Source organism: Aotus nancymaae, unplaced genomic scaffold (genome assembly GCF_030222135.1).
Source record: "Aotus nancymaae isolate 86718 unplaced genomic scaffold, 86718_ANA_hifiasm-v0.15.2.pri h1tg000021l, whole genome shotgun sequence".
Taxonomy (NCBI): domain Eukaryota; kingdom Metazoa; phylum Chordata; class Mammalia; order Primates; family Aotidae; genus Aotus; species Aotus nancymaae.
This window is the reverse complement of record NW_026988433.1, coordinates 759,131-780,018: the sequence shown is the minus strand read 5'-3', so window position 1 is coordinate 780,018 and position 20,888 is coordinate 759,131. Positions and strand designations below refer to the sequence as shown.

Genomic DNA, 20,888 nt, shown 5'->3' with positions numbered 1-20,888 from the left:
GTGCACCTGCGTGTGTGTACGTGTGCGCTGGGGAAGGTTCTGGAAGCAGGACAGGCAGCGCAGAGCCCACGTGCACCTGCGTGTGTGTACGTGTGCGCCGGGGAAGGTTCTGGAAGCAGGACAGGCAGCACAGAGCCCACGTGCACCTGCGTGTGTGTACGTGTGCGCTGGGGAAGGTTCTGGAAGCAGGACAGGCAGCACAGAGCCCACGTGCACCTGCGTGTGTGTATGTGGGTGCATGCAGCTGACCCTTGAACAACACGGGTTTGAACTGTGCGGGTCCCACTCGGACACAGATTTTCCCCCATCCCTGCTGCCCGAGACGGCAAGACCAGCCCTTCCTCCCCCTCAGCCCCCTCAGCCCACTGAGCGTGAGGATGAAGGTCTTTATTGCCTTCCATGCAATGAGTGGCACATCTATTTTCTCTTCCCTGTGATTTTTTTGGTTTTTGAGACAGGGTCTTGCTCTGTTGCCTAGGCTGGAGTGCAGTGGTGCCCTCATGGCCCACTGCAACCTTGGCCTCCTGGGCTCCAGTGACCCTCCCGCCTCACCTCCCGAGTAGCTGGGACCTGGGTGAGCACCACTGCACCTGCTCATGCTGTTCCATGAGGTTCTCTTTTCTGTACTTTGTTGTAAGAATACAGTCCGTTGTACGTGAAGCACACAATCGGTGTTCATCAGCTGCTTATGCCATTGGTAAGGCTTCCCGCCAACAGTAGCCCGAGTTAAGGTGTTGGGGAGTCAGTTATACCTGGATTTTCAGCTGCGTGGTAGGGAGTGCCCCAGCCTCTGTGTGGTTCAAGGTTCAACTGTATATGGATGGGCATGCTTCACATGTGCACACGCATGCACATGTGTGTAACCATGCCTGCATGTGGGTGTATCATGTGTGTGCATATGTATGTAACATGTCTGCGTGTGGATGTGGATGCTTTGTGTGCACACGTGTATGTAGCCACGTCTGCGCGTGGATGTGTATGTGTCGTGTGCACACGTGTATGTAGACATGTCTGCACGTGGATGTGGATGCGTCGTGTGCACATGTGTGTATGTAGCCACGTCTGCACGTGGATGTGGATGCGTCGTGTGCACATGTGTGTATGTAGCCACGTCTGCACGTGGATGTGGATGCGTCGTGTGCACATGTGTGTGTGTAGCCACGTCTGCACGTGGATGTGGATGCGTCGTGTGTATGTAGACACGTCTGCGCGTGGATGTGGATGCCTCGTGTGCACGTGTATGTAGACATGTCTGCGCGTGGATGTGGATGCCTCGTGTGCACAAGTGTGTATGTAGACACGTCTGCACGTGGATGTGGATGTTTCGTGAGCACACGTGTGTATGTAGACATGTCTGCACGTGGATGTGGATGCCTCGTGTGCACACGTGTGTATGTAGACACGTCTGCACGTGGATGTGGATGCCTCGTGTGCACACGTGTGTATGTAGCCACGTCTGCACGTGGATGTGGATGCCTCGTGTGCACACGTGTGTATGTAGCCACGTCTGCACGTGGATGTGGATGCCTCGTGTGCACACGTGTGTATGTAGACATGTCTGCGCGTGGATGTGGATGCCTCGTGTGCACACGTGTGTATGTAGACATGTCTGCGTGTGGATGTGATGCCTCATGTGCACACGTGTGTATGTAGCCATGTCTGTATGTGGATGGGGATACTTCATGTGTGTGCACACGCAGGTGTATATGTAACTGCATCTGTATGTGGATGCTTCATGTGTGCGCACACACGTGTTATGTATGCAGCTGTCAGACGACACTCACGTGTGGTCACGTGTGCTGCTGGGGGGCTGGGGGACTCCGAAGGGCAGGGAAGCCCTCACTGCTCCCCACAGACCCCACCCCGGCCGTGCCACAGAGGACAGCACACGCCAAGTCCTGGGACTCTTCCCAGGAAATCATCGCAGCCGGACCAGTCCTGGGACCCCCGGAGCAGCCGTGCACGTGAGAAAGGCATGCTGGGGGGTGGTCCCGGCCATGGGAGCAGCTTCCTCCTATTCAGCGAGAGGCCAGACTTCTCCTGGGAAAGCTAGGCTGGGAGACGGAAAGGGGCAGCCTGGCGTGGGCCTGGCCCTGCCACCCACTCCTTTGCCTCTGGTGCAGCCAGGGGGTCAGAACAGGGAGCCGCAGAGAGGAGGGGCACCCAGGACCAGCCACCTCAGAGCCATGTGGGGTGGGCTGAAGGCCCACTGGGACACACTGGGCGGGACGTGGTGGGGAGGAGCACCAGCCCCAGGTCCCCGTCCGCTCTGGGGAGGCTGGTGGGGAGGAGAGGTGGGCTAGTTGTCAGGCTCTGACCTGGGATCAGTGGTGAACATCAAAGGCTGGTGCTGAGGTCCAGAGAGCGCCGTCACTCTGGCACAGGAAGGCGGGCTTGGCCGGGCGGCAAAGGGAAGTTTCTGTCCACCCTCCCCTACATGGCTCCCGACTCCAGTCTCACCTGTGCTGGGGAAGAGGGGCCGAGCCAGGTCCTGTGGGTAGTGGAACCCGGCAAACATGCCCGGGGCGGGGGGTCTGCCGAACAGGTCCAGCTTCGCACCCACCTCCAGCTTGTGGGGGTCTAGCTGCATCTGCTGGGAGGAGAGAGTGTGTCAGGGCCGCCTGCCTGGGACCAGCCCTGACCACAGGGCCCAGGCCTGGGTGTGAGCCACAGTCCAGAGGGGAACCAGGTGGGATTCATGTCAAGGGTGTGTTTTGTAACTCAGGCTGACCGAAATGTTACACCTGATCAGCAGAAAGGGTTAATCTCACGCCCTCGCAGTAAGTCTCTGAACACATCTCAACTGGGATGCCGCACTGTCACGGAAAATAACTTCCTTTTTCTCGCCGGGAGTGGTGGCTCACATCTGTAATCCCAGCACTTTGGGAGGCTGAGGCAGGTAGATCACGAGATCAGAGGTTTGAGAACAGCCTGGCCAAGATGGTGAAACTCTGTCTTTACTAAAAATACAAAAATTGGCTGTACTTGGGAGGCTAAGGCAGGAGAATTGCTTGAACCTGGAAGGTGGAGGCTGCAGTGAGCAGAGATAATGCCATTGTGTACTCCAGCCTGGGAGACAGAGTCATCGAAAGAAAAAAAGCTGCAGAAGCGTACTCACATACCCAAGTTGTCCAAATACGCTTAAGAGTTCCTCAGTGACAGAATTTGGTTTCAGTTTTCAAAGTTAAATTTGTTAAAATTACATAAAACTAAAATGTGTGCCCCTCACTTGCACTGGCCACACCTCAGGGGCCCTGTGGCTACCAGGCCATGGCCACTGCACTGGCCAGGGCAGCTCCGTCAGCTGTGAGAGGCAGGGCCAGGCTTGGGGGCAGACCGGGGACACCTGTGCCCTCCTCTGGGAGCAGAGGGGCCCAGAGCCAGGAGGGGCGTGGCCAAGCGAGACCCCGTTGTGTCCTGGTGCCTCTGACCTGCACTCAGGCCGGCCAGGCCCGGCCCCTCCTGGTCCCTGTGGCATACTCCAGCACTGCAGTGCTTCTGCTGGCCGTGATGATGTTGGGGTGCTCTGGCCCTAGGTTGGGGCAGGACGGAGGGCGGGGCCAGCCGTGTGTGTCCTCTCCCTGGACCTCTCACGGGATCTGACCTCCGCTGAGGAACAACCACGCCCCAAGTTCCCGAGGACACAGCAGATGTGATAAGGTCTCCCAGAAGTGCTCTGGGCAGCCCCCCGGGAGCACCTCAGAGTCCTCCGCTTCGTCCTCCAGAGGGCCCACCCAGACACGCAGTTATAAAGATTCAAGATTCCACTCTGACGTCTCCTGCTCAGGTCTCTCCCAAAAGGCCCTGGGGATGTAACGGTTCTTGAGTTGCGTGCAGAGGTAACGTGAGTCATCAGAACAGTGCAGGGCCCCACGCGGCTGAGGCCACAGTCCCGCTGTCCTGGCCTCCCAAGACCCTCTCCCGCCCTGAAGCTCCCAGGCTGGTGGGGCCTTCACCAAGCTGCCCATGGGGCCACCTCCTTCCTCAGCCTTCCCAGGAGCACAGCAGGCACTCAGTCAGTGTAGGGAGTAGAGGAGGGGGCAGGGCAGAGGACCCCGGTGCACCCCCGTGACGTGGGGAGCTGGTGCGGCATCCCCGTGCCCCTGCTCTGCTCCCCGCAGCCCGGCTGGCACCCCTCGCTAAGGGAAAGGCCTGCGGACCTGGGCACCCACACTGCCCCGTGGCCTCGCTGACTCGTGTAGAGCAGAGTCCAGTGCCCAGAGGAAGGGCCAGGCATCTGGTCACACCCACACACCCGTGTGAACACACACAGCCTCACACCTGGCCTAGGCACCAGCCAGGCTGGCGAGGGGTCCACACACGTCCGCACACGCGACGCACCAGCCAGGAGGTGCCCTCGGGCCTCACCTTCATCTTCTGCTGGTGGCGGTAGATCTGCCAGGCGATCTGCACGTGCGCCGCGCACCACCTCCCGGGCTTCTGCAACAGGACGGCGCGCTCAGAGGGCACGTGCCAGCCCCACCCGCATCTTCCCAGACTCCTGTCCTCACGGGGCCCCGAGGCCATCCCGGAGCACCGGGGTCCTCCCTGCCACAGGCCTTCCCGACCGCACTCACCCTGACCACCGCCCGGTACGGGTCAGACACCTGTGGAGACGGGAGAGGAGTGTTAGGTGCAGACCCCTCGGGAGGCCAAGTCCTGGGGTTGCTGTGGCCACCAGTCCACACAGGGCTGGGCCGGGGCATGACATCACCTGGGGCGGGGGACAGGCGCCACGGACACCTACCCCGGGCGCTTTCTGCAGGAGCGTGTGAACCGCACCAGCCCGGCCGGCCACCTCAATGGGGCTTGAAGTCTGAGGGGAGAGAGAGAGCTTGTGTGCGTGTCAGGCTGCCCGGGCAGGGTGCCTCGGGGACTGCTGGTTCTGGCAGGGCCTGGCCCTGCTTTGCCTTGCTGTGGGGCACCCATGCTGTCACCCAGGACTACCACACCCTCAGGCCGCCAGTTTCCACCACGGTGAGAAGGTGCTCCTGCCAGGGAGAATGGGCAACCTTCCCTGGGAAGCCACTTGCTGCCAGGGGTCGAGTGGGGTCAACCCCATCTCCAGCCCAGGAGGAGCTGCTGTGAGCCTGGACAGGCTAAGGGGACATGAGCCACGTTTCCCACCAGGGACTCCGGGGAAAGGGAGGTCCCACAGCAAAGACTGGCCGCCACACCTCACACCTCTCCTGCTCAGACTGGCTCAGCCGCCCCTTCCCTCCAGGCACCACCTTCCCCAGGAGCAGCTGTGCTGGGGCGCGGCCGGGATGCCCCCCTCCCACACTCAGGGCCTCAGCGTCCCGGCTGCCCGGACTCAGGGTAGTGCCCCTGAGAGCCCCAGTTTGGGGACCCCTGCTTGACACCAGCAGGTGAACCACATGCGTCCCTTCTCCATCCTCTCAATTCCTCAACCACGGTGGCCTGGGGGACCCAGGGGTGCCTGGTCCTCGGAAGCCCTATCTGCCCATCCATGACGTGTGCGTTCCAGGCGAGCCCAGGTGTACGTGCTGGGCTCTTCAGGGCAGCTATGGGCAGTGACTGGGAGGCTGCAGGGTCCTGTGAGGTCAAGGGCTTGGCAGGCACTGGGCAGGCACTGGGGATGGCCCAGGCCCTGTCTTCAGAACCCAAGGCCCACAGGTGAGGAGGCTTCAGGGCTGAGGGCTGTGCACCCCTCCATTGGGGGGGGTTACAACACAAGGCCAGGGACAGTGATGAGGGCCACGTGGTTCCCTCTCTCCTGGTGGAGGTGGTACATGACCTCCTGCTGCTCGGGTTCCCTGCGGTGTGGACGGCCCTGCAACATCCGGGTTGCCTGCAGTGTGGATGGCCCTGTAGGGCCTGGGTCCCCTGCGGTGTGGACGGCCCTGTAAGCCCCGGGTTTCCTGCGGTGTGGACAGCCCTGGGTCTCCTGTACGTGCGAAGCATAAAAGACCCAGGACCGGCTGGGCGCGGGGCGCACGCCTGTAAGCCCAGCACTTTGGGAGACTGATGCGGTCGGATCACGAGGGTCAGGAGATTGAGACCATCCTGGCCAACATGGTGAAACCCTGTCTCTACTAAAAATACAAAAAATTAGCCAGGCTTGGTAGCTCGAGCCTGTGGTCCCAACTACTTGGGAGGCTGAGACGGGAGAATCGTTGGAACCCAGGAGGCAGAGGTTACAGTGAGCTGAGATCACGCCACTGCACTCCAGCCTGGCAACAGAGCAACACTCTGTCTCAAAGGAAAAAAAAAAGAAGATCCAGGACCTTTGCAGTCTGGATGGCCCTGTAAGAACCAGGTCCCTTGCAGTGTGGACGGCTGCTGAGGCTTCTGTCCACGCTGGGGCCTCCTGCCGAGGACTGGTGTCTTCTGCATGGAGGCTGAAGCCCCTCGTGGGCGACTACCACCTCCTGGAGCTGCTTCCAGTCTGGACCCCCTGCCTCTCCCATGGTGGCCACATAGAGAGCAGAGCCCCTCACCCCAGCAGGGGCTACTCACGCCAGCGCTCAGATTACAACGGGCACAGGGAGGGTGGTTGTGGGCAGAGTTTGCTGAGGTGGTCGTGCACTCCCCCAAAATCCCACCCACCTGCTGTGCCCGCCCCACCTGCCAAGGGCAGCGGTACCTTGGGTTGAAAAGCGCCCTGCAGGGACCCGAAGGGGCCGGGGTGTGGGAGCAGGGTGGGCAGTCCCGGGATGGCGGGAGGGAAGGACGGGAAGAACTGGAAGAGAAGGAGAGCAGATGGAGGGGCTGGCCCCATCGCCAGGGTGGCGGCCGGATCCCCGGATCACCCTCTGCCTGTAACCAGGAGGTAGCACCCACGAGGCAGGGACCAGGCCAGGCGAGGAGCAGCCCCACCCTCTGTGGCCAGGGCCTGTGTGCACAGGGACGGACCTCCCCGGGACACTCACACTCACGCTGGAATGTCGGAAGTAGGGGCTGTCCAGCTTGGGTGTGTACTTGTCAAACTGGAAGGGAAGGAGGGGAGGGTGAGGCCCCACACACACGACACCCTCGCTGGGCCCCGGTTCCCGCCCACCTGGCCGGGCTGGGCAGTGACCAGGATGGCATTGTGCTTCCCGAGGCGGCAGCCAGCTGTCCCAAGCTGCTCTAGAGCGCCAGTCCCACAGCTCTGAGCTCGGTCTCAGACCAGGGTCCTCCCCCATTGTAAGGGTCCCCTTGCAGGGGATGGGAGCTTGGCCCACCTGCGTGGGCTGTGCGTGCCCGGCTGAGGCCGGAGGCATGAAGCCTGGGCTGCTGGGTCAGGCTGGGGACACAACGGGTTACTGACAAACCGGCCAGTTTCCAAACAAAACCCAAGAGTGGAGGAGACCTGAACCCACAGCAGCTCCCTCCTGAGACCAGCCTCCAGGGCGGGGGACATGGGAGGCACTCTGACTCCTGGTCCCTGTGCCCCTCAGGCCTGTCTGGGCCGCCAGCGCTGGCACTGGGGACCGAGTACAGGTGTAAGGGTGTCCCACGCATGTGGGCACGGGGTGCCAGGACCACAACCCAGGGTGGGACCTCATGGCACGGCTTGGGGTGGGGACGCCAGAGGGTGTGCTGGGGATCGGACGGACAGAGAGGTGCTGCCGGCCCCTGCCTTCTCCGGGGCTGGTGTGCGTGCGAGCGTGTCTGCGTGTGCCTGCTGCGTGTGCCCGCCCCACACCCACCCCGCCCCCTGCCAGCACGCGGGCCTACGCACCGGCGGGGGTGCGGCGGGCGGCGTCGGGGGCAGCCCCGCGGGGAACGGGGCGAATGTGTGTTGGTGCTGGTGTGTGTGTTGGTGCGTGTGCTGGTGTGTGTGCTGGTGCTGATGGAACTCCGCCCGCAGCAGAGCCCCCGGGCCCAGGGAGGCGCCAGGCCGCTCGGCGCTCTGCACCAGAAACCGCGTGTTCAGCTCTTGCCTGAGCAGCTCGTGATCTACAAGAGAAAAAGAGAGAGAGACAGAGAGGCACGTCGGCCGCGGGCTCCCGGTGGGGCGAGGCGGATAGTCACCTGGCACTCCCGGGGTCGGCAGGCCAAGCCGGGGTGGCCGCTCGCCACGTGCGGGCCCAGGGGTGCAGGTAAGAGAGGAGCCTGTGACCAAGTACCAATCAGAATCCCCGAATGAGGCTGGCAATACATGATTGGCTGGCTGAATGAGACCGACAGGCTGGCATCTAGAGGCAAGAGAGAACACGGTGAGCCCCTCCCCGGGAGCCAGGGTCCAGCCACCCCCAGGCCAGCGTCCTGGTCCCATCCCAGGACACGGGGCTGTCCCCAGCCTGAGGAAGCGCCTGGGGCCGAGGAGGAAGCCTTGGCGGTAGGGGTTCCACTGAGATGGCGCCTGCTTGCCGTGCGCCCCCTCCTCCCCCTCCAGAGGCCACCTGGGCGCGCGTCTCATCGCGAACTCGCGTCTGTCCGTGTGTGCGCACCTGTGTCCTGCCTGACCCTGCCCTCGTACGGTCCGTGGACCAGCGGGGACCCCTGGGGAAAGGCCCACTGGTGGGGCCAGAGAGGCGCCCAGGGTTCGCCGAGCCCGTAGCAGGTGGAGGGCCAAGCTGTGCGCCCCTCCCCAGTGGCCGCGTCCCCGCATCCCCATCTCTGCCCCGGCGAGATCGCGGCCGAGACACCTACCGGCCGGGTGTCCTGGGAGGACCAGGCTGCTGGCCGGCAGCGCCGGGGGCGGGGGCAGTGTCGGGGGCGCGGCGAACATGGCCGCGTGGTGCTGGTGCTGCGCCTGGGACCGGAGCGCCAGGTGTGAGGTAGACAGGTGGGAGCCCGGCCCGTGTGGTGACAGCGACACGTGCTTCCCCAGGCCCAGATGGGCGTTGCTGCCCACGCTGCTGCTCCTGCTGCGGGACACGGGGCTCAGTGCCTGCCGGCCCGACCCTGCAGAGCCCCCCAACCTAAGGCTGCGCGGGCCCCTTCCGCGTAGGCCCCGCCCCCACGAGGACCCCACCCGGGGCTGCGCAGGCCCCTCCCCCGTGGGCCCCGCCTCCCGCGGGGACCCCCACCTGAAGCTGTGCAGGCCGCTGGCAGCCGCCTGGCCGAGGCCGTGGCCGTGGCCCGCGAAGGCGCCCAGGGACGCAGGCACGTGTGTCGGGAGCGGACCTCGGGGCTGCGGGGGCGCGGGCAGCGGCTGCGGGGTGTGGCGGGGCGGGGCGGGGGGCTCCTTCTTCACCAGGGGGCTGGCGCGGGCGCCGGGAGGGGGCCCTGGGCAAGGCGCGGGAGGGGGCGCGGGGCTGGCCGCGGGCAGGAAGCAATCGGCGCTGAGCTCACGGCTGCGCTCCAGGCCCGACACCTTGGGCACCGCCCCGGCCTTGGTCTCCGACTTCTCAAGCGCTGGGGCTGCGGAGAGAGGGCGGCTGCGTTCAGGTCCGCAGGGCCTCGTCCCTGCCCCTCCTGCGGTCCAAAGAGCTCCGGAAGGTGCCCAGGCGATGTCTGGGTTCCTGCTGTGCCCCGACTTACGATGCGGAGGCAGGCACGGAGGCCACACAGCCAGCGGAACCTCACTCGAGGCTCCGGGCCCGCCCAGCAGAAGGAGCTGGCTTGGGAGTCTGGGGAACCGGCAGCCCACCTGCCCGAAGGCACGTCACTTGCAGGGACAGGGACAGGCCCTGCAGGAATCAGTCCCAGGGTAGGCGCTATGACCTCATTTTACAGACAAAACTAAGGTGCATCAAGGACTTGGCATGAGAGAGGAGACAGATTTGAACGCAGGAACCAGAGCCCGTGTGCCTACGCCTCACGTTCATGGCCCCGGATGTGCCCCTGCCCAGGGCGTGTCCGCCCCGCCCAGCAGCAGCGCTCACAGCTGGTGCCCACCTTTTCTTAATGGAACCCCCGATGCAAGGCTTGACCACTTCCTAGAAACCTGGGCAGGGGCTGGGTGGGAGGCTGCCCCCACTGTGACCGCCTGTCACCCACAGCCCTCACCCCTGCTCCCTGGCCACCCTTCTGCCTACCTAGGCACGTCCCCCCAACAGGTCCTGTGGGCCCTTCTGAGCCCCTGGGGCCTGGCTCCCCCAATGTGCGCCCCCAACTCTCCTTTTGAGACCCCTGCAGGCAGGTCTCAGATCGAGTCCTCAGGAGCAAGGAGCAGGCAGTGTCCATGCCAAGGGGCCCTTGTTGCCTGGGGGGCGGGAACTGCCATGGCTAGGGGTCCCAGTTTTCAGGAGGAGCAAAACCAGGTTCCAAGCGCCACACCTCCCGTTCACGTCCCCGGCAGACCCTGCTTCCTTCCTGGGGCCTCAGGATGGCGGCGCCGAGGCCGCAGGGACAGCTGCTGCCGTGCCTGCCCATGTGACCATGGGGCCTGGTCTGCTGGGGCCTCAGGGAGCTCCTCCCAGGCAAAAACGGGCAGCAGGAAGCAGCCCCAGCTTCATGCTTCATCTGGGGCCAGGCCTTCCACAGCAGCCACCACCCAGCGACCGCAGAGGGGCTGCACGGAGGACACAGGAGAGGGAGCAACGGGCATTGTCCCCCCAGCTTTCCCAGCTCCCCGGCTTAGCCCACCAGGACCTCCCTCTCCCCCATCTCCAAGCCAGTCCTGAACACAGTCACAGCAGCGATCAGCATGCAGAGGGGCTCGGGCCACGCAGACCTAGACCAGACCCCACGTGCGGGGCCTCCTGTGCCTTCGAGCACCTGCAGCCCTCACCGGGACCGCGTCTGTGCAGACGCAACAGCAGTGAGCCGAGTATTCAACAGCCCTGAGACACCAGCTGCCACTCCTGCTGGGGCCGTCGCACACGCCCCTTCTGACACCACCCCAGCTGTACCTGCTTTGCTGAGATGCTGATATGAGCAGGCTTCCATCTCGAAGGTAACGGCCACGCCTGCTACAGGGCAGCAGGGCCCATCCCTGCCAGCCTACATGCCAGCAAGGCCTGTCCTGTTCAACCACATTTGTCGGAAGCCACCCCAGCAAAAGGGCAGTTCCAGCTAGAAACCCAGGGAGGCGGGGAGCTGAGGCCCCATGGCTCCTGGCTTGGGAATGCCAGGATCCCAGAGCCAGGAGGCCCTAAGAAGACGCTGGGCTCCCCGATCTGGAGAGGATTGCTGGCCTGTGGACACCCCGCCCCACAGCTCAGACACGGGTCAGGAGCCACAGTGGCGGGCGGCCCTTCAGTGCCAGCTGCTCCTGAGGATGGGACCCCACGAGCCTGGGGAGGGGCCTGAGAACATGCATTCCTAATGGTTCCACTTTGGGAGCCACTGCTTGAGGCGAGCCGAGGCCAGGACTATGGCTCAGCAGTTCCTCTCCTCTTCCCTGCTCCCAGCAGTCACAGCACCCTAGTCCCACCCAGCTCTGCACCCGACTTCAGAGGTACATTCCTGCCACCAAGACCCGAGGCACACCACGTCCTTACAGAGGCCCAGGAATTGAGCTGAGGAGACGCACTTACCTCTATCAGTTTCTGGGGCAAAGAGCTTCTCGGAGCCCACCGATGCCTGGAGAGAGAGAAGGGGGTCAGGGTGGTTCTCGTCCTCATGGCCCCTGCACCTGATGCCCACACACAAGTCTGGGTGTTTCCAGCAGGGCCAGGCGGCATGTGCCCTTCTGGACGCCCCCGTGCACGAGGTGAACACGCTTGGCCCTGAGCTCCGTGCGTGTCTGCACGTGTGCTCACACTGGCGGCACACAGCCCCTCTCTGCTCAGAGCAGCAGGCTTCATAGAGGGATCTGAGTGAAGATGCGGTTTGGGGGATACCGGGAACGAAGGCTGCTGCTGGTATGGCCTAGGGGAGCACCAGCATGTGGCACATCTGCGCTCTTCCAGGCGGGACCAGAACCAGGAGCTGTGGCCCCTGCTGGGCCCCCACCCATCAGGCCAGAGGCAGATGACGGAGAGCCCCAGGACACACCACCTGCTTCTAACCAGGGCCCAGCAGAGGCGCCCTGGCAAAGGGGAGAACCAGGATACCAACTGGGCTGGAGATGTGGCTCCGCAAGGCCACAGGACACCGCACGACGTGCCTAGGGCGGGCCGAGCTCCCAGCGCCCGCAGGACACCGCGCTACATGCCTGGGGCAGGCCGAGCTCCCAGCACCCGCGGGACACCACGCGACGTGCCTGGGGCCAGTCAAGCTCTAGGCCTGGTGTCCAGTGCCCATGGGACACCGTTCCAGGTGCCTGGTGCCCAGTGCTGCTGAGGCAGCTGAGGGTCCCAGGCAGCGTGGGGCATCCTTGGAGGAACTGAGTGTCCAGGCAGCGTGGGGCGCCCTCGGAAGGGCCGAGTGTCCGGGCAGCGTGGGGCGCCCTCGGGGGGACGGGGGGCTGGGCAGCGTGGGGCGCCCTCGGGGGGCCGAGTGTCCGGGCAGCGTGGGGCGCCCTCGGGGGGGCCGAGTGTCCGGGCAGCGTGGGGCGACCTCAGGGGGGCCGAGTGTCCGGGCAGGGTGGGGCGCCCTCGGGGGGCCGAGTGTCCGGGCAGTGTGGGGCGCCCTCGGGGGGCCGAGTGTCCGGGCAGGGTGGGGCGCCCTCGGGGGGCCGAGTGTTCTGGCAGTGTGGGGCGCCCTCGGGGGGCCGAGTGTCCGGGCAGCGTGGGGCGCCCTCGGGGGGCTGATCACAGCAGCTGCACAGCCCCACTCCTGTCTCTTCCAGAGAAACTCACTCAGCGCTCGCGGGGGTGTGAATGGGCAGTGGCCACATGCAGGTGCCCCGGCTGAGAACGTGGCCTGTGGCCACTGATGGGGAGGGGCGGATGGAGGGGCCCATGCTCTGAAGGATTTCACAGCAGTTTACGGCAATGAGCTTGGTAAGAACGACCTTAAATAGGTATTTTCCTCCCAGTTCCTTTTTTGTTTTTGTTAGACAGCTTCATTGAGTTGCGGACTGAACGTTCCTGTCTGCCTGGAATCCACGTTGAAGTCCTTACCCTCAGGTGATGGCATCAGGAGGTGAAGGGTGATGACATCATGAGCAGATGAGCAGGACCAGTGCCTTATAAAGGCCCCAGAGAGCCGCCTCGCCCCTTCCACCATGTGAACCAGGAAGTCCTCACCAGAGAATGTGCCATGCCCTGACCTTGGACCTGTGGCCTCCAGCACCGCGAGCTGTGAATGTCTGCAGTGGACGAGGCACTGTCCGGAGTGGGTACTGGGCCACAGCAACTGCCACGGACTCAGACTTGTAATATAATTCACGTACCACACAACTCACCCACTTAACACAGCTCACGGGTGTTTAGTACATTCGCAGTGATGCATCTACCACCACGATCAATTAGAGAACATTTTCATCACCCCCAACCCTGGGAAACCACAAATCCCTTTGTCTACAGAGCTGTCCCTTCTGAACTTCCCACGAACTGTCGGGCAGCAGGGACCTTCTGTGACTGGCTGCTCTCACGGCACGACTTTTGAGCTTCACCCACACTGCAGTGTGTACCCTGGGGAGACGGAGGCGCCGCGTGGGGGAAGTAACTGCAAGCAGGTATCGTGTGCCTGTGTTTGGGGGCGCACCCTCAGGTACGGGCACTGGGGCACGGGTCCGTGGGTGTGCGCACTCTCAGGTATGTGTATGTGGGCACACGCACTCGGTGTGTGCTTCTGTAGGTGCGCATGTGCCAGCGTCTATGTTGGTTAAAACTTTGGAAAGGTTGGAGGTCACGTGTCCACCAGGAGACGGCAGTCCCCTCAGGGCGGTGAGGCTGGGGACACAGAAGACTTGGCTTAAACTGATATTTTAAGTTCTTAACAAAGGAGACCGAATTCTGGTACTACTTATGTAACTGAAATATAACAATGACAAAAGTAATACAATAAACAGCTTTGCTGTGACCAGGGAGGGATGGGCCAGGCTTGCCTCCAGGAAGCATGGTTGCGACTGGCCAGGGTGTGGGAACACCTGACTCAGAGGCTGGGTGTCTGGGAGACAGGGGCCCTGTGCTTGTGTGTCCCCCTGGTCTGTGACTCTTAGGGTTAAAACAATAAAAAGAGACTTAGGAAGTTGGCTGCTGATAAGCACGCAAGACTCACAGCTCTCTAACCTGCTAAAACCTGGGAGCGGGAGGGCAGAGGCCCTCCAGGGCATGAGCCAGCCTGGAGGGGCACTTGGTGCTGGGAAGAGGCCTGCTGTCCCTGTGCCACAGCAAAGGTTTCCTATCACCTCAGTCAAAATCCCAAGCAGGTGTCTGAACACACACCTTCCTAGGTCCTCCACAGCCCAGACAAGGGGCTGCGTGCTGTCCAGGGCGGGGAGGCGGTGGCTCAGGGTCCACGGGGACCTGGTGTGGGGCTGGGGTCAAGCCAGATCCAGCTGCCCAGAGAGCGGGGATACCTGTGCCAGCAACTGGCAGACGGATCAATGGTGAGCGTGTGACCAGGCAGTGCCCGCCTCGGCCCCACACACAGGAGAAGCTGGCGGCACGCGCTCCTCGAGGCTCGCAAACATCACAGCACAAAGAGCACGCACCCAAGTCACCACGAGCGCGGCTCCAGCCACAGCAGCGGAGGACGGGAGCACGGGGGTTTAGGGGCAGTCATCGTCACGTGTCAGAAAGCAGAATGCACACTTAAAATAGGTGCATTTTACCACGAGTAAATGACAGCACTGGGGAGCGATGAAAAGATGTGACATGACGCGGGACGGAGGGAGACCCAAAGAGTGAAAGGAGGGGCCCAAAGCCCCCACCGTGCCGGGGCGGACGGAGATCCACAGAGCGGAGTAAGGAGCCCCAGACGGTGCAGGCTGTGGGGGCCTGGCGTGGGTAGGCCCTTCAGAGCAAGCTCCTGTTTCACTTCCTGTCTCAAAATAATTCCAGACAGATCGCAGACAGAAAAGCGAAAAACCATCAACGTATCACAGAAGACGGTGTGGATTCCACCACCTTACTGGAACCAGAAGCCCTTCCTAGTCAAGTGGCAGGAACGTGAACCACGAGAAGACCAGTGGCTCTACGCCTGCAAGATGGCAAGAGCTCAGGAGGCCCTGCCACACGCACACGTGACCAAAAGTGCCTGCGAGGGAGGAAGCTGGGCCTTGGGAGGGGTGGCGGTTTGGCCTGCATGTTCTGCCGCTGAAGGGCTGCGGTGCAGCTGGTCCGAGGGGATGCTGAGCTCCCGGCACTGACGCTACACCGGCTGCTCACCCCGTGCGGTTCCTGGGGTGAGTGAGGGGTCCGTCCTCCTGCTGAAGGCTGGTGGGGTATGGGGTCCTGCAGCCCATCCTCCTGCAGGATGAAACATCAACTCTGTCCAGTTCCCAGCCACTAGCCTCCAGGCAGTGAGGCAGGACCTGCTTCTGAGAGGAGGGGCTTCTGCTCAGACCCAGCTAAGCCATGCAGGGGCCGGGTCGCATGGAAGCTGGGAGACTACGGCACCCCAGCACCCCATGCAGGGACCCTCCCAGCCCAGGGCCCCCAGGACCCTCTCCCTCCCCCAGCCTTGCAGCTGCCACCTCTGGAATCCTGGCTTGTTACAAAGAAAGGAGAACAGGAACCCCTCACCCCTGGGAAGCCAGGAGTCTGGGAGGTTGGGGCGTGTGGCTTTCTCCCCTCTGCTCGCCTCAATATCATCCCCCAGAAGTGTCAGCCCGGAGTCAGCCTGAAGTCAGCCTCCACCTCCCTGCCCCGTTCTGCTGTTGCTGGTCACCCAGGCCTCGCAGCGACCGTCCCAGCGTCAGAAACGGGAAGGGTGAAGGGGCCCACTCGGGTGGGCAGGGAGGAGTCCAGCCCAGCCTTTGGGTTTGCTGGGGGCACTGCGGCTCCCCAGAAAAGCCTCAGCACCTCTTTGGCCATGCCTACCTCCTGGCAGTGCCAGCACCAAGCGCTCCCTGGAGCCAGGCCCCCAAATCTAGGCCCCTCACACAGTGAGGACGGTAATGACGCACGGTATGAACCAGGTACTGAGGGGCCCAGTCTGGCACAACTCCCAAAGCAACTGCCACCCTCCATCCTGTCTGCCAGCGCCCACCCAGAACCCCCAGGCCTTCAGGACCTCGTTACCATCACCCTGCCTGGGGCTACGGAAGGCTGGACCTGGGGTCCGGGCTGTGTCCCAGTGCCTTTTCCTGTGTCCCCGTGACTGGGGCTGGCTTGAGCGCTCACAAACAATTGTGCAGATTGGCGGGAGCGTCTCTGACACCAAGGCACACAAGCCACCCCAGCATGCCATCACACCGGCCTCAGCCCCGAGGTCCCCGCTTCCATCCAGGGCTCCTCAGCCCACCATCCCCTCACCTGGGGCCGCGCCATCCTCCTGGGAGGCCTTCCGGACCCTCGTCTAAGGGGCTGCCCCAGCTATGGCACCCACGCGGGCCTTCTTCTCGGTTGGCATCCCGGATGTGAGTGGTCTCTTCACCGGGTAGCCCACCTGTTAGCTGCCCCCTCTGCGGTTCGGGGAGCAGGCCCCACCATGCTGCCAGGACCCTCCAGGGGCCAGGAAGCAGGCAGGTGCTGAGGCTTCCCAGATGGGCAGAGAGAGGAGAACCAGCCTGGCCCATAATTTGACAGCCAACCCAAAAGGCAGACCCCAAACCACAGTCCCCAAAGCTGGCCCACGCCTCTGGAGTAACCACAGGCTGGAGGGCTCTTTCCAGGAAGGGTAACCTGGGCTGCGCCCTGCCCTGTCTGGTACCCGGCTGCCCTCACCTCTAGAGCGCTGGGTTCCGCTCCACTGCCTGGGCTCGAGCACAGGCTCCCAGGGCCACAAGGGGGCGCCCCAGATACCAGCAAAGCCAAAGGGGCTGCAGGGACGTCCTGCTCACAGGTGGGCGGGCGCGCTGCTGCCATGCAGTGCCCATTCTGGTCACGGCACAGCGGCTCCTACCCTTAGCAGACAAGTTTGCTCAGGGACGTTGCAGATGGATGACCGAGGGGCCCTCGGCCCTAGCAGATGCCCCAGAGCGGCGGCTGGCCTCCACCTCACAGTGAGAATCTGGACACCTGGCCAGGTGCGGCTATGCCCATGCGGGAGGACTCGGGGGGAACAGACCAGGGGGTCTCCCCGGGCCTGGCCCAGGCTCCAGCCCCTTCCTAGACCAGACACAGGAGCTGCGCCTTCTGGGGCTCGTTCCCCCACGCGGTCCGCAGCTCTCGCCCTTCTAGGACAGGGCTTCTGGGCGGTCCGGCTGACCTGAACGGGGCGGCAGCCCCAGGGGCACCAGACCCGCGTTAACTTCCCAGCTACGGTCTCCAGGGGCATGACCCCAGCGCGAGCAGCCGCATCCGCCTCCTATCCCGGCGCTGAGCCCGCGTGGGTGGGAGGACCCGGGCCGCAGGCCCCGCGAGAACAATCCCGGCCGCGGGCGGAGGTCAGGGAGCGCTTTGTCTGCGAGGTCCCGACCCGCGTGCAGCCCCGGCCAGTCACGCGGCGCAGCCTGGGCCAACCGCGCCCCGCCCCAGACAAAGAACTCCAACTCCGGGCAGGTGAGCGCGGCGCCGGGAGCCTGGGGGGCCGATTCTGCACCCGGGCGCAGACAAAGGCGCGCGCCCCCCACGACGCTCGGGCCCCAGACCCTCGGCCGCGCCGCGCCCCGCCCTCCGCCACGTGCGCCCCCGGGAGGACGCTACCTCCGCGCTCGGCTCCGAGAGAGACGGGGTGGCCAGAAGGCCCCGGGCCTCTGAGGCGTCCCGCGCTTCTGGGGGGCGGTTTCTCGCCTGCCCCGTATCCCCAACAGTCCCGATTCCCTTTCCGGAGCCCGCAGTGCACACTCACCTCGCCGGCGCCCCAGGTCCCGCGCGCCCCGCAGGCGATCGCCCCCCGTCCTGGGGCCGGAGCCGGGCTGCATGAACGCAGGCGTGGAGCGCGGGCCCCGGCCGGTCCCGGAGACCCCTCTTCCCCCGCGCCCTGCTCAGCCGGAGCTCAGGCTGAGGACGCGCGTGCCCGCCGCGCCGGCTCTGCGCGCTCTGGGTGCGTTTGGGCCCCGGGTGCCGTCCGGCTCGGCGTGAGCCCCGAAGCGGCGGCGGTGGGCGCGGAGCTGGGCGCGCGGGCGGCGGGCGGGGGCGGGGGCGAGGGCGGGGCGCGGGCAGGCCCGACTAATCCAGCCCCGAGGCGCGGATCCGCCCGCCCCGCCGCCGGTCCGGGGTCCGAGCGCGCGGTCTCCGATCGCGGCCACCCTGGCAGGGCCCGCAGCGCCGGCGGCTCTGAGCGCTTTGTGGGCGCCGCTCCTCGGAGCCTCACAGCCACAAGTGACGGACAGCTGCCGCCCCACTCCCAGAAGGGGAAACTGAGTCAGGGCGACCGCGGGGCGATCACTTGAGCCCAGGAGTTCCAGACCAGCCTGGCCAACATAGGGAGACCCCGTCTCTACAAAGTAGAAAAAATTAGCCGCAGGTAGAGCTGCCGCCTGTGGCCCCAGCTACTCGGGAGGCTGAGGTGGGAGGATCAATTGAGCCTGGAAGGTGGAGACTGCAGTGAGCCGAGATGGCGCCACCGCACTCTAGTCTGGCTGACAGAGCAAGACCCCGTCTCCAAAAAAGAGTGACCTCATTGCTACTGTGAACAGCAGGACTTGAAGGGAGGAGGCGTCCCCCCACCCCCAGCTCCTGCCCAGCCGCTGCAAACCCGGCCCTCCCTGGGCCTCGGTTTCTCCCTCTGTGAAACGGGTGCAAAGTCGCAGTCAGCTCTGACTCTGCTGTAGCTGCAAACAGTTGTGTAGTGTGACTCCCAAGACCACCACCCAGAAGCTACCATGATTTTACACGCAGGGGGCAGGGAGGTGCAGCAAGCGCCTGGCTCTCCCTTAGGGTGGGGCGCTTGAATTCGGATCCAGGCCCAAACACAGCCTCACACAAAGCCTGCTTATGGTGCCTCGCCGACCCAGTCACCCAGGTGGGACCTTCCCTCCCAGCCCACTCAGACAGAAAACCAGGACACCAGCGCAGAACTCAGATCTCGACGGTACCGGGAAGAAAACGCCATGAAGAGGGAGGGAGGGCGCAGCTCCAGATCTGGCAGGAGGTATTTAAGGACGGGTCCGTCTAAGCTGCTGCGTGGCTGGGGACACATGGGGAGGCCGGGGCAAGACAAGTCCAGCGCGTTTCGGGACTGAGGCGGGGGCTAGGGCCACGTTTCTGTTTCTGGACTTGAAAGGCCTGGCTGGGCAGGGCCCACCCGGGCAGGTGGCCAGGTCTACTCAGTGTGGAGCCTGCGGCCATTCAAACCCCGGGAGCGGCTCCAAGACCGGGCAGGGTAGAGCCCCCTGCAAGCTGGACCAGCACCTTCTGCTCCCAAAGGTGCTGGCGGGCACAGGACGTCTCCAACGGTACAGAAGCAATCGCCAAGGTCAGCCTCAGCCAGGGAGTCCAAGGTCCTCGGTTCGATTTGAACGATTCACCAAATACACGTACTCCCTTTAGCAACAAGTCACCTGCAAAGTGCTGCTACTTCCTGCCACGAAAACACACCCACCGTCTCCACACAGGCACCTCCAGGCTCACCGCGTGCCGCGGCCACGGCACCGAGGCCTGTGCTCTGAGGGCTTGGACACGCCACCACTCATCTCACTGACGAGGAAACAGACATACTGTTGGTGTGGCTGGTCTGCGGCTGACTGGACTGAACCAGCAGGCTGGCTGTGGGGCCCTTAGCTCAGCAGGAACTCCTCCTCCAGGAGAGTGGCGGGCTGCTCCTGAGATGGGGACGGGGCCACTCCGTTTGATGTGTGGAACCGTCAGGGAGATGTCAGGGTCAGGGTCAGGCCTGCGGTGCTGGTCTGGCAAAGCCAGCCAGGAGGGGCCCCACGCCGAGATCATTTCTGTCCACTGGGGGTTCAGATGGCAAGGCCCACAGAGAGGGAATGGGCAGGGGGCAGGGAGGAGAGAAGACAGACTCAGGCACAACCCGAGCTCAGCCCTTCCTGCTTGCCTGGCCCTGAGCAGCCCCACTCCCTCCCCAGGACCTGCTCTGGGGCCCCTGCACAAGCTGGGCCCATGCATCTTCAGCCCCCTGAGAAGCTGTGCTATCATCCCCGCCTTCTCCGGGTAAGAGTGCAGGGGAGGCAGGCGCAGGAAGCAGGCACCCAAGCAGGCCAGGGTCCTGCCAAGCTGTGCCCACCCTCCCCGCTTACTGGAGACCCCAGGGGGCTGGGAAGTGGGGAGCAGGAAGAAGGAACTGAGAGGCAGCAAGTGGCCAGCTGTGACGGCCACGGCCACAGTCCACACGGCCAGCTCCTCTCTCGGGACCTCACCACTAGAACCACAGGAGAAGCCATCTTCCTCCCACAAACGAGGCTCCAACCTCACTTCCGAGGCCACCTTCAGCACTGACCATACGCCAGCAGGCTGAGATCCTGGCCTGGATTAATGGGGCCCAAGAGCCAGCCCTGAGCCCCGCCCCACAGCCCCGCATCTTGGTTTGGGGTGAAATTAGACTTTGAGAACCTGGGGCAGGTCCAGGCTGAACTGAGTTTAGAATGGAAACTAGCGCTGATGTGAAGGATGTAATGAGGTTAGAAGGCCAGAAGGAAGCGGACTGGGGACAGGCTGTCCGGAGAAAGAGGCGTGTTCCCTGGAGAGCACACTGGTATTAAATGTCAGGCTTCCACTTAGAGGCTTGATGGAGGCGTTCGGAGGCACCTTCATCCAAAGCTGTGGTACAGCAGCCAACGTTATAACCGTGCCTGTCATCATTCCGAAGTGGGGGTGTGGGGAGTGTGTCATCACAGGAAGGTGCTAGAGGCCCCAACCATTAGCAGGGAGGGCAGGGCACACGGGGTCCTCTCAGCCTCGCTGCCCCAACCACCCTGGGACAGCAGACCAGCCTGGGAAGCGCCCTGGGGGGCACCTAACCTCCATTCGCCCATGGTTGGCCAAGTGCCGGGACGGGAGGCGGCGAGCCCAGTTCCCTCAAGGCTGCCACTGTGCGGGCAGTGTGGCCCAGTGACTGCGTGGCTGCAGGTCCGAGGACAGGGAGGGCAGCATGCAGGGCCTGAGAGGAGCTCCCACAGGACAAACACTCAGACGTGCCCAGCACACGCA

At 63.8% G+C, this 20,888-nt stretch overlaps 1 protein-coding gene across 1 annotated transcript in view; it reads right to left on the bottom strand.

Moving 5' to 3' along the window:
* The window catches only part of FBRSL1 (fibrosin like 1), an 85,653-nt gene that overhangs the window by 4,983 nt on the left and 59,782 nt on the right, over positions 1-20,888 (bottom strand). The window contains 10 exon segments of the mRNA XM_064379531.1: positions 2,461-2,593; positions 4,369-4,440; positions 4,578-4,607; positions 4,748-4,816; positions 6,608-6,703; positions 6,894-6,950; positions 7,688-7,905; positions 8,602-8,819; positions 8,982-9,315; positions 11,376-11,421. Coding sequence (XP_064235601.1) covers positions 2,461-2,593; positions 4,369-4,440; positions 4,578-4,607; positions 4,748-4,816; positions 6,608-6,703; positions 6,894-6,950; positions 7,688-7,905; positions 8,602-8,819; positions 8,982-9,315; positions 11,376-11,421 — 1,273 coding nt within the window.